General features: G+C 40.4%; 1 protein-coding gene across 2 annotated transcripts in view; it reads left to right on the top strand.

The window, feature by feature from the left end:
- ADAMTS17 (ADAM metallopeptidase with thrombospondin type 1 motif 17) overlaps positions 1 to 13,448 on the top strand; it is a 145,800-nt gene extending 132,352 nt beyond the window's left edge. For both annotated transcript variants that reach the window (XM_072148604.1, XM_072148603.1), the window contains 4 exons: positions 538 to 742; positions 5,634 to 5,786; positions 7,487 to 7,664; positions 9,141 to 13,448. In XM_072148604.1, coding sequence (XP_072004705.1) covers positions 538 to 742; positions 5,634 to 5,786; positions 7,487 to 7,664; positions 9,141 to 9,292 — 688 coding nt within the window. In that variant the 3' untranslated portion in view covers positions 9,293 to 13,448. The remainder of the gene's footprint in view (positions 1 to 537; positions 743 to 5,633; positions 5,787 to 7,486; positions 7,665 to 9,140) is intronic.
- Positions 13,449 to 14,407: the final 959 nt, after the last annotated feature.

Here is a 14,407-nt window from a genome sequence, read left to right as displayed (position 1 = left end):
GCCCCATGGGGACAGAGACCGATTTGGCAAGCTTTGTGCAGCGCTGCATAATCTGTAGGCGCTATATAGATAAAGAATTATTCTTATTAACGGTGGCACCAAGTGTCAATCTGATATCAATGGCATATTGTATGGATGTGGTATCAATATAGCCTAGGCTGAAAAAAGAATCCCTTTACTTTTGGTATCTGTAGTGGACTTTGTTGAAGTTATATTTTTGTCTGAAGATGCCCTTACTAAGTGCAATTACTAAAAGTAGAAAACAGAGGGCAATTCTGTGATTTTTCAAAGAAAGTTTATCTGACTTGTTATCAGCAAAGATAACAAAGATAACAACTAAACACTGGCCATCAGTGCAGCCAACCACTTACAGAAACCCAGTGCCTCAGGGGCATTTTCCTGGAGTACTTTCATAAGTTTCCATTATAAAATCATTGCACTTTGATTAAACTCTGCATGGCCGGCTTAATGCCATCCTCATCTGCTAAGGTTTCAGTGTAATCCATGTACAATGTAATCCTTCCCTTCATTCTTCAGATGGGTGACGAGTTCATGGGGTCAGTGCTCAGCCACTTGTGAAAAAGGCTTTCAGCAGAGAGAAGTGTCCTGTGTGTTCCAGCTGCAGAACGGCACATATGTCACCACCCGAGATATCTACTGCATGGGACCCAAACCAGCGACAAGACAGACATGTGAGGGTCAGGACTGCCTGTCCATCTGGGAGGCTTCAGAGTGGTCAGTGGTAAGGATCTGATAGCATTACAGTCGTCCCAATTAAAGTTTGATGTCATTGTTTAAACATTCTCTGTATAATGTGTATTTTTTTTTAGTATAAACTACCCTTCACCTTCTAAAGTAAATCATCTCTAGATGTCTCAAGTTCATTTTTAATACTGCGGGGAGAGGAAAGATTCATATGTACTATGAAACCGTATATATCTAATAATATTCCTAGCTATTTAAATGGAATCTGTTAAATAGAACATTACGTGGAGTCTGTTATAGAGCAAATCGATCATATAGATTTATGGAAAAATATTCCGTTTTTTAAATTAATTTAAAGGAAACTTGTCAGGGTTTTTTTTTTCACCCTAAACTGGCCCCAACCTCTACAGCGTCAAGCAATAACCATCCCTATGGTGCCCCTTACTAAGTTGCATGTTACTGAAAAGCAGTAAGCCAAACTTCCAACTACTCAATTTCCCTAACTTCGACTCCAACTCCACCAAATTCATGTATGCACAATATTCTTAAAGGGGTAAGCCATTTATACTTACTCTGGTAAAATAGTGTATATGACCCTAATAGGGTCACCCATATTGTTCTTATCCTAGTTAAGTTTCTCGGGAGCTTCAAGTGACCCTTGTCAATGTCTTGAAGGAGTGGGCCACGCAGTCATGACTGCATGCACACCCATACATCACCATTTACACACCTAAACATCACCATTAACCACTCCCTTATCAGTGGTTGAAGGGGAGTGCAGAAGCTATCAGGAAATGGGACTTCACAGGAATCCCGAGTTCTACTGTACGGAGGTCACGTAACCCAAGGCTCCAGTGGCCACTGAGAAACTATTTTTTGTTTACATGGCCAACCCCTTTAAGATCTGCTATAACATTACATTGAGGTCTTGACTGGGTCATTGCAGAGCCGTGTTTCTTTTATCTTCAGCCATCCTGTTGTAGATTTGCCGTTGTGCTTGGAATCATCGTTCTGTTGCATGATCCAGTTTCAGACAACCTTTATCTCTTAGATAGAGTTGCACATGTTCCCCAGGACCATGTTAATCACAGCCCTGTAAGTTAGACTGGTCTTACATTAGACCTGGGTCACCTCAGATGTCGGACAATAGAATGGAATTGAGTTCATGGAATCACATTCCCAGTAAATAAAGGATTCTGCTTAGATGATGGCACAAGTAGTTTCTGCTGCTTTATGTTCATTACTAAGGAATTACTTCCGAATGAAGGTCAGAAAGTCACGGCTTATAAAAAATGAAATGGATGATTTCCAAATATCAAATGAAGAATGTCTTTTGTTGCTGCTTGGATTTGAAGCTTTATTTCTTATATTGGCCACTGTTCAGTCGCTTCAGCTCACAGATCAAATTCTGCCCAAGGATAGTGTTGTATATCAGTGAACCAGGGAGATATTCTTCTAGCCAAAAGCATAAAGCAACTATTATCCCAACTTAAAGTATAACAAAACTTTCCACAAAATTTTTATCAATAAATAGTGCAGATGATAATAGTAAACTTTATAATATACTACATTAAAGAAATCTGTTCCAGTGTCCTTCTATTTCCTGTCCTATATCCACTGACAGCTTAGGGATGAAGTGCCAGGATCGGAGGTAGTGGATCCCTGGGACTGGTGTCACCCGGTCTTCACCAGAGCCCGCCGCAAGGCGGGATGGTCTTGCTGTGGCGTGGTACCACCAGGTCGTTCCACAGGTGCGACTAGCCCGCGCTGGCAGCCATGGTTGAGGTACAGGAACGGCAGGCAATCTCATAGTCGGGGACAGGCAGGAGATCAGGACGGGTAGCACGGGATCAGTGTCGGGGACATAGCAATAGGTCAAGGCAGGCAGCGGAGGAGTGTAATCAGGAACAGAATCGGGATCACACCGGGAAATCATAATAATAGCGCATGGCATCAGACAAAGCTTTCTGTAAGGCACAAGGCACGAAGATCTGACAGGGTGTGCTGGAAGAGGTAGGCTTACATGCTATTCTGAAAGTGGCCAGTGCCAATTAACTTAAATCTAGTGAAGTCGGTGCGCACGCAACCCTAGGAGTCAGGAACGTGCACGCATGGCTGAAGGAGGCAAGACAGGAGTCAGGACGGGTAACGCGGGTGACGCGCAGAGGGGCACGGGTGAGCCCGCGACCAGAGATGTCGCCGAACCACCCGTGACATAAAAGATTCTGATAAAGTGTCTCATGGCTTAACGCATTATAGATATTCCTTGGATAGTCTGATCTCCTCAGAGAGCTGAAATATTAGAGAAGTTCTGTAGGTATTGAAAGAGTTAATCTGTAGCTTGTCATCCTGAGATGGACAGACGCTGAAGGCTTTCAGATACACTTATCACATAAGGAGAAAGCAGAAACAAGGCACAGAGAGTCTGTAGTGGATCATAATATGGTTTGGGCAGTAGCCTGGGGCCCAAGCCTTCTAGGGGGCCCATGGACATCCAAACCACCCACCAAATATTATACTGAGAAGGACATTTGACCATGAAATCCTTGTACATCCTCAGGAAGTTTGGTTCTAGTAGGAAGTGACTTCCAGACCTGTAAGGTCAATAATATTCATACAGCCCAGGGCCCATGGCAATCTTAATCTGACCCTGCAGAGAAGCTGCTTTACTGAATGAAGTATGATACAAAGTTTACTAATATCACCTGAACTATACATTTCTGGGGGAAAAATTGCATCATAGTTTTAGGTACACTTGAAATGTATGCTGGTATTCAGATACCTTCTATGCTCAGATCTCTGACATGGGTTCAGGAAACTCCATCAAAAAGGGCAAAATGAATTAACTACATTTTTCAAAATTTTTGTTGACAGAGGGCTCGTATTTTTCCAGTGAAATCATATTTTAACTGGTCCATGACCACCCTCTGTATGTGTGTGTGTGTGAGATATAGATATAGATATATAGATATATATAGATATATAGATAGATAGATAGATACATAGATATATCTCTCTCTATATCTATATATATAGATAGATAATCTATATATAGATAGATAGATATAGATATATAGATAGATATAGATATATAGATATATAGATAGATATAGATATATAGATATATATATATATATATATATATATATATATATAGATATATAGATATATAGATATATATAGATAGATACATAGATATATCTCTCTCTATATCTATATATATATATATATAGATAGATAGATAGATAGATACAGGAGTGGTCATGGTTCCCAAATTCTTTACCATAGAATATTTATGGCTTAGGCTTTAGGAGTCTAAGTGGGTGGGAACTTGGTTTTAGCATGTATGCAAAAGGTTAACACTATATTACATCCAGAAAAATTCCTACAATGTATTATGTTTTATTATTTGTTCACCTTTTAAGCCAAAAATGTATTTAAAAATTTAAAACATTAGGGATTATGTACATGAAAATAAATTTCAAATTTCTCCTGAAAAAAACACAAAAAACACTTTTTTATTTTATGGGCTAGCAAAGTTTGTTCTAATAACATGCAAAAAATTCTCAATTTTACTCTCATCCTGATATCATTGTAAATCTAAAGAAGTTTCTGTTTTAAGCCCCATAGTGTTCACTTTAACTTTTATTACCGTAATTCTATGGAGAAGAATGTGAAAACTGTAAATCTGTCATTGTTTGGTTAAAAGTAATTGTCATTACATTGAAAACTATGACAATTTTTTATTTATTCTTTATTATGTTTGTAAAACCTCATTGAAAAAATGTTTGGGGTACACATATCGGTAACTTTATTATTTTGTGGCGAGTTTACCAAAAAAAACTTGCCAATTGTGGTGTGAGATATATAACTTTTTTTTTAACAGTGTGCAGATAAATCACACAGTATGTAACAGATAGGACCCAGCCACAAACACACATGTATAAAATCTGCTTTTTCTTTTTTGTTTTTTGAATTTGCAGACTTGCAGACAAAGAATCAATTTCTGCCAACATTTCAGTATTTACAATCAATACAAATCATAGTAAATGTCCCTGCTTTTTAATTTTATCATTTAAAATTTTTTTATATCTATCTTTTATATTTTCTAAAAAGATTTAACATTTTCAAAACCTGCAATCATTTGTACATCATACTGCAATATTTCTTTATAACACTAAACAGTGCAACCTCTCCAGAAGACCACTCTTGTGAGAAGACCCCCCTCCCTTTTTTTTCAATGGCCAGTTTTTTTTTACCTACTAAGCCTTGCCTCTGGCAGAACCTCATAAACCACTATAAATGACTGATCTTTAGACTAGGGCTACATGTTAACTAAGGGCCAGGCAACATAAAATTGCTAACATCAAGCTTCCAATAGCAACTACCTGTAATGGTAGTAACAATGTCGGTTCCAGGATTCGGGAGACCTCTGGGCGATTGGGCCTCAGTGGGCCCCTTTGCAGTGAACTCACATGGCAACGTTAAAAATTCAGAAACTAAAAGTCTCCTGTTCCCTAAAGTATTCCCTAGTTTATCATACCTAAAGCCCCCCCTCATACCCAATGAATCCATTAGATACAGCCCCTCAACCCCATGGATTCCTTATGTACAGCCTTATGCAGCTCTGGGCCCTGGCACTTGCCCAGGTATGCCCAGTGCTGGTGCCGGCCCTGGGTAGTAAGTAGGTAGGTAGTCTAGCAGAAACCCAGCATGTTTGAATTTCTCAGTGGGCACAATGTAGTGGCACTATCTTGTGATCACAAGTTGTACCATTACAGGTCACTGTCTAGCACCAACCTTATGTACCGTAGTCTCTCCTAAAATTAGCTTTGTGTTAGACCTGTATTTTCCTAAATAAACAGTTCATCAGTTTTTAGCTTTTTCATAGACATATATATTTTAGTGATATCATATATGTATTTTAGTGCTCTTCTGACTGTGGAAAGGGCACCAAGAAGAGGCGAATATCCTGCACCAATACCAGGGGTAAATGTGATTCTGCTACAAGGCCACGAGAGGAGGAAGAATGTGAAGACTACACTGGCTGCTATGAGTGGAAGACTGGAGACTGGTCCAAGGTTAGTAGATTACAAAATCTTCATAGACTTATTCCATGAAAACCTTGCATGTGGAACTTAATGAGTTTTAAGGCAATAATGCTGAAGCAGCAAGTGGTTTCTTCTTTAAAAGCACATGTGTTGCCTATTAAATGGGAAAAACACTGACATCACTGAGTGCCCTAAGGAAAGCATTCACGATATCTCATTCTTAATTAGTTGCGAGGACCCTTGCTGTGAACTTGGTTCAGCTCCACAAATGGTGTATTGATGACAGATCCTCGCGACTATCACAACTATCAAGGCAACGCTGATTAAGAACCTCACAATAATCTACATTTAAAAGCACATTAAATATAAAGTGTAGAGATATGAGATGTATTTGCCTTCCTCCAGGTTCTTCTAGAACAGTGTTTCTCAACCTTTCTAATGCTGTGACCCCGCAATACAGTTCCTCATGCTGTGGTGACCCCAAACCATGCAACTCACAGTAAAAACACAGTAAAATTGCGGCTCCGATGGCTTTAGGTGACCCCCGGTTTTGGTCGTTCGACCCCCGCTGGGGTCCCGACCCACAGGTTGAGAACCACTGTTCTAGAAGGTTTTCAATTAACACTCACACTAGCTGGACCTCAGTTTTGTTACCTGTTCATTTAAAAACACCCTGAAACAGGACACAAATAGTATATCGAAGTAGAATTAAAGGACAGAATGAAGGATTGTACACCAAGCACACTGACATACTGGTGTACGCTCCCTCTAGCAGGATCTGCGCTTCTTTAAGCTTCTTATGTCCTTGTTTTAAAGAAAAAAAAGCATTTAAATATTTAAATATTATGCAAAAGTTTTTTTTTTTTTTAAAAACCAGGGCATAAAAAGCTTAAAGAAGAGCAGACCCTGCCAGAGAGGTCATACCCCAGTACGGTATGTCAGTGTGCTTGGTGTACAACTATTGACCCTGGCGGTAGATGTCCTTTAACATTGATTATCAAGTTGTCTTAACCTTCAGATACCCAGCCCATTTTTGCGAGGTCAACCTGTATTTTGTGCCTATCATAGGAGGGCGTTTTACTGTTTTGCCAAGGGACCAGCCTTGTGTGTTGGGGTGGCTAGGTGATTGTATAGTGTGATAACCAAGCCAGGGCCATCCATCACAGCTTTCTCAGGTATTAATCAGCTCCCATCAAGCACAAGCCAATATAGGAAATATAGAACAGAAATGAATCCACCTGGACTGGTCCAAAGCAGGTAGCTAAAGAACAGGGCACTCTGGATAATCAGTGTATTTAGGTAAGTTATGTTATGCAACCCCTTACATTTACATTTATCACCTATTCATTGGAGAAATGTATAAATCTATAATTGGTTCTCCTCACTGCAAGACTATGGTAAGAGATTTGAAGGAAGTGGATACCCTGCTGGCCATCATACTCTATAGTAGAAACACTATGCTTTTTGTAGACCTTGTTCAGATATCAGTGTACATGTCCAAACACCTCTCCATTCAATCTCACATTAAATGATAAATATCCATTGTGGGTAAACCCCATAAGTAAGATAAAGTTCTGATAATCCGGGCATATATTTTCAGCAATCCTACAAAAAAATAATAGTTCAGCTGAGCCGGGAACAATAGACTGTATTATACAGCGCCGGGTGTCATGTATATGTCATGTGTCATATGTATATTTCTTTTTCTGATTATTTCCCCCCACTTGCAGTGCTCGGCCACATGTGGGAAAGGATTGCAGTCTCGAGTGGTACAGTGTATGCACAAGGTGACTGGCCGTCACGGAAATGAATGTTCCTTCTTGTCCAAGCCAGTGGCCTACAGGCAATGTCACCAAGAAGCCTGTAATGAAAAAGCGAATGCCAACACCATCACTTCTCCCAGACTGGGTTAGTAATATGGAAAGATTTCTCTTGTTATATTGTTTGGTTGTTAAGTTGATGTAGGAAGGATGGAAACTGTTTTTTTTTATAGTGGAGAGAGAGATGGAGGGAAAGAAAGCTACACGCAAAAAACCTGGGATATTGGGCGACATAGTTGCATCCTGGCAATATTTTATGGGCACAATATAGATGGCTGTACTGTCTGGGCATCATTGTCTGGCTACGGGTCACTGATATTTGGTCCATAGGGCTTTGTATATATACATACGTGGACAAAATTGTTGGTACCCCTTGTTTAATGAAAGAAAAACCAACAATGGTCTCAGAAATAACTTGACTCTGACAATAGTAAAAATAAATGAAATTTTGAAAAAAAAGGCAGACATTGCTTTTCTACCATGCTTCAACAGAAATGAAACTCACGAAACAGGCCTGGACAGAAATGATGGCTCCCTTAACATAATATTTTGTTGCACAACTTTTTGAGGCAATCGCTGCATTCACACGACTTTGGTAACTGTCAATGAGACTTCTGCACCTTTTGGGCCACTCCTCAGGTGCAAACTGCTCCAGTTGTCTGGGGTGTGAAGGGGCCTTTTCCAGACGGCATGTTTCAGCTCCTTCCAAAGATGGTCAATAGCATTTAGGCCAGTGGTCAGAGAAGCCAATTCAGAATATTTCAATGTTTTGCATTTTGGGTGTTTTTATTGGTGTATTTTTAGTCATTATCCTGTTGCAAAACCCATGACCTGCGACTGAAGCTTTCTATCAGTGGGCTCTCAATGGGCTCTCATCTCTAGAATCCCTTGATAATCTTGAGATGTTATTATTCATCTCTTTGATTTGTCACCAATTTTCTTCTTATGGCCACATCCAAAGAGGATGGCTACAGCCTCTTAGATCTTACATTTTTAAATAATATGTGCAGCTGTAGTCACTGGAACATCAAGCTGCTTGGAAATGATCTTAGGACCTTTACCTTTTTATATTCTTGTCTATAATTTTTTTCTAAGCTCCTGAGACTACTCTTTCCTTTTCTTCCTCTGGTCCATGTGTGGCACAAACCTTGTCACCAAACCTCACAGTGTGCAGCTGTAGCCTTATATCCAGGCCACTGGCTGACAACTGTGATGTGAATTAGTGGACACACCACGATTTAACATGTCTCTTTGCTCACCTTTTTTTCAGGGGTACCATCATTTCTGTCCAAATGGCTAATTTATCCAAATGGCAAAAAAGCAATTTCTGCCTTTCGTTAATTTTCATAGAAATTCCATTTATTTTTACTTTTGTCAGATTCAAGTTATGTTTGTGACCATTGTAGGTTTTTCTTTCATTAAATGAGGGATACCAACAATTTTGTCCATGTGTGTATATATTTATAGGTGATGTAACATTGCACATCTCTATGAACCGCCAACATGCTCTCTAAATTTTGGGTAAATGCCACATATTATAACATATTATATTGTTTTCTTACAGCTGCTCTGACCTACAAGTGTACGGGAGACCAATGGACGGTGTACTGCAGGGTTATCCGTGAAAAAAATCTGTGCCAGGACATGCGGTGGTACCAACGCTGCTGCCAGACCTGCAGGGACTTCTATGCCACCCAGCTGCAGCCACAAAGCTAGTGACCCACAACACAGTACAGCGAACAAGACTTGAACACAATGGTGCTGGGTGATGATGCCAGGGGGCAATGACGTCACATCTGAAATCACAGAACAAGTGTCACGTACTCCGCATACTGCTGAGCTTGTTCTCCTGCTTCACTGGTCATCCCCTGGATGTTTATCACATTAAAGTGACTTAATCTGGATTACACAAATTTATTCTCAGGCAAATCAACAAGACTGGAGAAACTGTGATATATTTTAACGGTTTGCCCCCATAAAAAAGGTGACATGTTCTGGGTGCCAGTGTACAATGGTCTGTGGTGCATAGCACTCAGCAGCTGTAATGTGGTGCCTGACATGAAGCACTGCCCCGGGCTATGGTGCTTAGAGAATATTATCACACATGGTGTACAGTGATGACAGCCTAGCTCTGGGCATATTCACACCATACATATTACCACCAGGTTTTCCTTTTTCTGGTTCTATCAATAATGTTTCTGTCTATCATTATTGTATAATGTGAATATGGGGAGAACTTGCCATGAAGTTTACTGTGTAATATGCCGGACTACACCACTCATGTACTCCTGTGCTTCATCCTATTGGTGCTGGTGACTGATGTTACTGTCTGTTTTATATTGGTGCTTCATGTATCAGTCACTGCTTCCATTCATTCTGTCAAGCCAAGTTAACAGAGGACGTATCTGTAATGTCTGTTTATCTATTGGTAAGACACACGGCAGACAGATGGAAGATCATAGAATTGGCAAGAAAGGAATCCCCCTGCGCAGCCGTAGTTGGGGGGGGCACTGTGCAATTTAAGGGGCCTAATTACATTTTTGTGTGATGGTGCCGGCTTTAGATTTATAATCTGTTGTCATTGTGGAGACAAATATGCGGCTGTAACCCATAGTCTTCTGTCACTTTATAAACTGCACTACAGCGTGACTGACAGTAGGCACAATGGTGTCCATACCACTATGTTATCATGTCCCCCTTCATTTCCAGTACTATGGACTTCCAAGTTTTGCCTCTTTTTTATTTTTTATATTTTTGACAGGTGGAAAGTTTTCCACAGCTCCTGTCATGTAAACCCTTTAAAGGTCCTTCATAAACAGTGTGGGAATTGCTACTTTGAGGTATCGGCCTCTATGTATATCTCCTTGTATATGTTTTATCACCCTGTATTATATTCCGTCCTTATATTCTATGGTTATATATATATGTGTGTGTGTATTTTATGATTTAAACATTTTGGGGCCTGTTAGGAACACATAGCGGACTTCAGTTGCAAAATGCATTGATGGTGCTGGTATAGAGACCCAATGGGGGGGATTTTTTAATTGTGGCCCAAGCAAGTCTGTCGGCATCGGAGATCAGTCTCCGCAAAGCACAGCCCGATGTATTTAAGTGGGACAAGGCTGTTAGTAATTAATGGGTAGACGGAACTGATCAGTCGGGCGCCATAAAAATGCCGACATCAATGAGATATGCGCCAAAATCTTACATGGACTGCGCCTTCATTTTGCTATCTGACCATTTTTTTCCTGGTCTATCGTGCGGCAAAAATTGTGCCTAAAAATGTCGACAAAATGCACATAAATGTGGAGGATAATGTGGAAAGGTTCGGCAACGCCCACTTAAAAAGATGGAGGTGTCGGGATAGTCGGAAACATCTGTTCTTTCTGGCGCAAACTCATTATAAATGATCCGCAACAGTTCTGCGCACAAAAAAAACATTAAAATCCTGGCATTTTTTGGCGCAGATGCGATAATACATGTGCCCCAATATGTGCTGTACCTCCTATTGAGACAGATAGTCAGAGTGTTATCTTAGGATACCTAACCGTTACAGTGCTGCCAGCAGACAGGGAGTCCTTGCATCATATTTCGGTACAAGACTCCAGTCCTATGTAGGTGTGCAGTCCATCGGATTGGGTAAACCACAGGGTTTACGCGATTGTCTTAGACTACAGGCACACAAATGTGCATATCGGCCGCTGGCCTTTTTTAATGACTAGTTCACATTCCATTGGAATACAATGGGCTCACACACATGAACATGGTTTCCCTGGCCGTGACTACCTGAGCAAATTCTAAAGCAGGTCCAATTCCTGACAGTATTTGCGGTTTGGGCAGTCCTTCTTGGGCAATGACACACAGGTTTCCAACTGTTGTTTGTAGTCCCTGTAAAGCACCTGCTCATGTACAGGTAGCCTTAGGGGGCTGGGGGTAGCACTCAACTACTTCCATTGCATGGACACCATTATGACTTCCTAAAATTTCTATAAAAGCGAGCTTAGTCTTTATCTCCCTGCAGCAATGATGTCATGACACATACAGCCAGTCACCTCTTGCAGCAGTCATGTGCTATACATTTGCAGCAGTTTTCTTATCCCGGAGGGGGGGGGGGGTCAGAGGCCACAGATTTGACTTCATGCACTATTATAAACATATGCTGTATGATGTGCAGCATAATAGGTATACCTGCGCATCTCTGATATTCTTTAGTGTGGCGGGTCAGATGCTGGGACCCCCTGACACTGCAGGACCCATAGCAGCTGTTATGCTTGTAACCCCTGTTGTTACGATCCTCTTCTCAGGTCTATGCACGTTGCATCTGAAGTCCATTGGAGAAAGCCATTGTATCTTAGAGGAAAGGGGATGTAAAAAAAAATAACACACTTCTGTATTCCTATTTTCACACTGATGCTGCTCCCTCGATATTGCTGTCCTCTCGTGTACTGTTTGAGGGCAAATCACTGCTGTAGCTATTCACAGGCCTCAGTGTTGACCTATACACACATGCTATGTCCCTGATGAGACCAGTGACTGGGTATAATGGTGACCTGCTCTGGCACAGCATGTCAAAAGACAACGACATGGAAGCTACACCGGCATGAAGCGGGGAGCTGGTGCCAGACCTGAAGACATGTTGCTTGACAAATTGCTGCAATTTTTTATTCAAGTCAGACAACTCCTTACCATTTATTCTGTCCGGCTTAGCTTCTGCTTATTTAGTTATAGGTTGCCAAAAAGTGGATAGATAGGATTTTCATTGTTTTCTTTACCAATGATGTGTATGTAATCACTATTAGATTAGTATATGACTCACATATAGACCTATACCACTAATGCCAGGCATACCACAGGTGACATGTGTATATATTATATATTGCTGGATACTGTATATAAACACAGACATATAGTTGTGATAAAAAAAATATGTAATTATTATCATACGTAGCAGAGTACTCAGCATTGTACAAAGAAGATTCAGGTGTAGTGAGTATGATTTATATGTGGAGCCTTAACCAGATTATTTTATAGTTATTAATTTAATAGTTGAGGGGGGGGGGGGAAACATAACCTATAGAAGGTCAGCAGTCATACCAGGACAGTCCACCGGGGGCACACATCCTGACTGTTAGCGCACTGCCATCACGGTTATATTGTTAGGTGCTGCCATCTAGAGGACAACAGTAATAACTACCAGTCAATAGTCATATCACTTGTTGCACACTAAGTTGCTTCAAATATGGGAAGATCTATATTTTATACTGGAACATGAGTTTGGCAGATGGTTTTAAATTGCCGGTATGTCCTAGAAGGAAAAGGGGCACCTGCCCCTAATATGGAGCATGTCCTAAGATCCTAAGTGCAAAGTAAAGCCAACGAATACTATCTAATCTCATAGACAGTAATGGTGAATAATCCACAAATTTCTAGGTAATACCATCAAGTCTTTCTGTTCCTGAGACACTTTAGGACCAATCTGTATGAGCTCATAGTCTGTAAAATAAAAGCTTGGATGAATTGGAGGGTGGTAAGACCATTGTCTGGATAGTAAGTCTGTGTAGTTTGCCTTTTACCACTGAATGTGTTCATATCCTTAATATTATGTCACTGCCATGTAGCATCAGATGCAGATACACAATCTGAACAAGTCTGACCAAACCAGTGACATTCCCTTTCCATTAGGTCTGTATGTTTGTTTTGAGCTTTTTGTAGCATTTTCTATTGGTGCTAAGTGAACACATCAATGCTTTCATATTGTGCTAAGGATGTTCCATTGTTACTATGGTACTGTACACTTTACAATTATTGTGGTGCTATTTTTGTATTAAGATTAAAAAAAAAGGTGATATAATTGTTGCTTTTTACAATATAACGTAGGATTATAACCCCCGTGTCGTGTCTTTCATTTCAGAAACAGAAATGTGATTTCAATTATAAATGAGAAGAACCAGGAAATTACCTGGATAAGGAAAAATGGCGTCATGGTTTTTGTGCTATTGTGCCTTCTTGTCATATGCTTCTTGCAGGACACTGAGGCCGCTCACACACGAGCGAGATTAATGCGTTCAACTAACATTAAAACAAAACACTCAGCAATCAGAACGGAGTTTAGTGCTCAGCGTTCGGGTTCCAGCCAACTTACGCTGCGAGTTTGATGTAAGTTGGATCTGGTATACATCATGGTATGTGAGTGGCCTTCTGCCCTTTATTGAGAATAAGTATACTTTATCACTGCTCAAGCATAACATCTACTTAAATGGGGTTTGTTAAGTCCAAAATACCCCCCCAAACCAAAAGATCCACTCCTTTGCGGCCACAACCTAACGCAGCTTTGCAGGGATAGCCATCTTTCATGTATATATAGATCAGACTTAGGCACAGACTAGATGTGCCAGATTTACCTACAGACATCCATAACTCCCAGGCAGAGGGTGGCAATATAGATCATGTCTAAAGAGCTGACAACTGTAGAAAATCTATCTTTAGGCAAATATGGCCCCTCCTGTTGCACATGAAGCTGGATCTGCAGATTTATAAACTAGGATTATCTCTATATAAAATGTATGCGTCCGATTCCATTAAAACCCCCTGCACTGCATTATTATTGGTTTGGAAGGCATTTTAGACCTTTTGTACAGATACAGGAGTATACTATTGTTCACACTTGCACTCAGGCTATGTATATTTCTGCATATATGCACTCATGTATTGGTAACTGTGTGGAGGGGAATAACATTACATGATAAAGGTGCAGCTGTGTAGAGGCTACCTCTAAGCTGACTATGTAAAATAGATATAAATATGTAGAGTGCATGTCTTGGCAGGTCTTTG

Source organism: Engystomops pustulosus, chromosome 4 (assembly GCF_040894005.1).
Source record: "Engystomops pustulosus chromosome 4, aEngPut4.maternal, whole genome shotgun sequence".
Classification (NCBI taxonomy): domain Eukaryota; kingdom Metazoa; phylum Chordata; class Amphibia; order Anura; family Leptodactylidae; genus Engystomops; species Engystomops pustulosus.
Note: the sequence above shows the minus strand (reverse complement) of the source record. Positions and strands in the feature narration are given on the sequence as shown.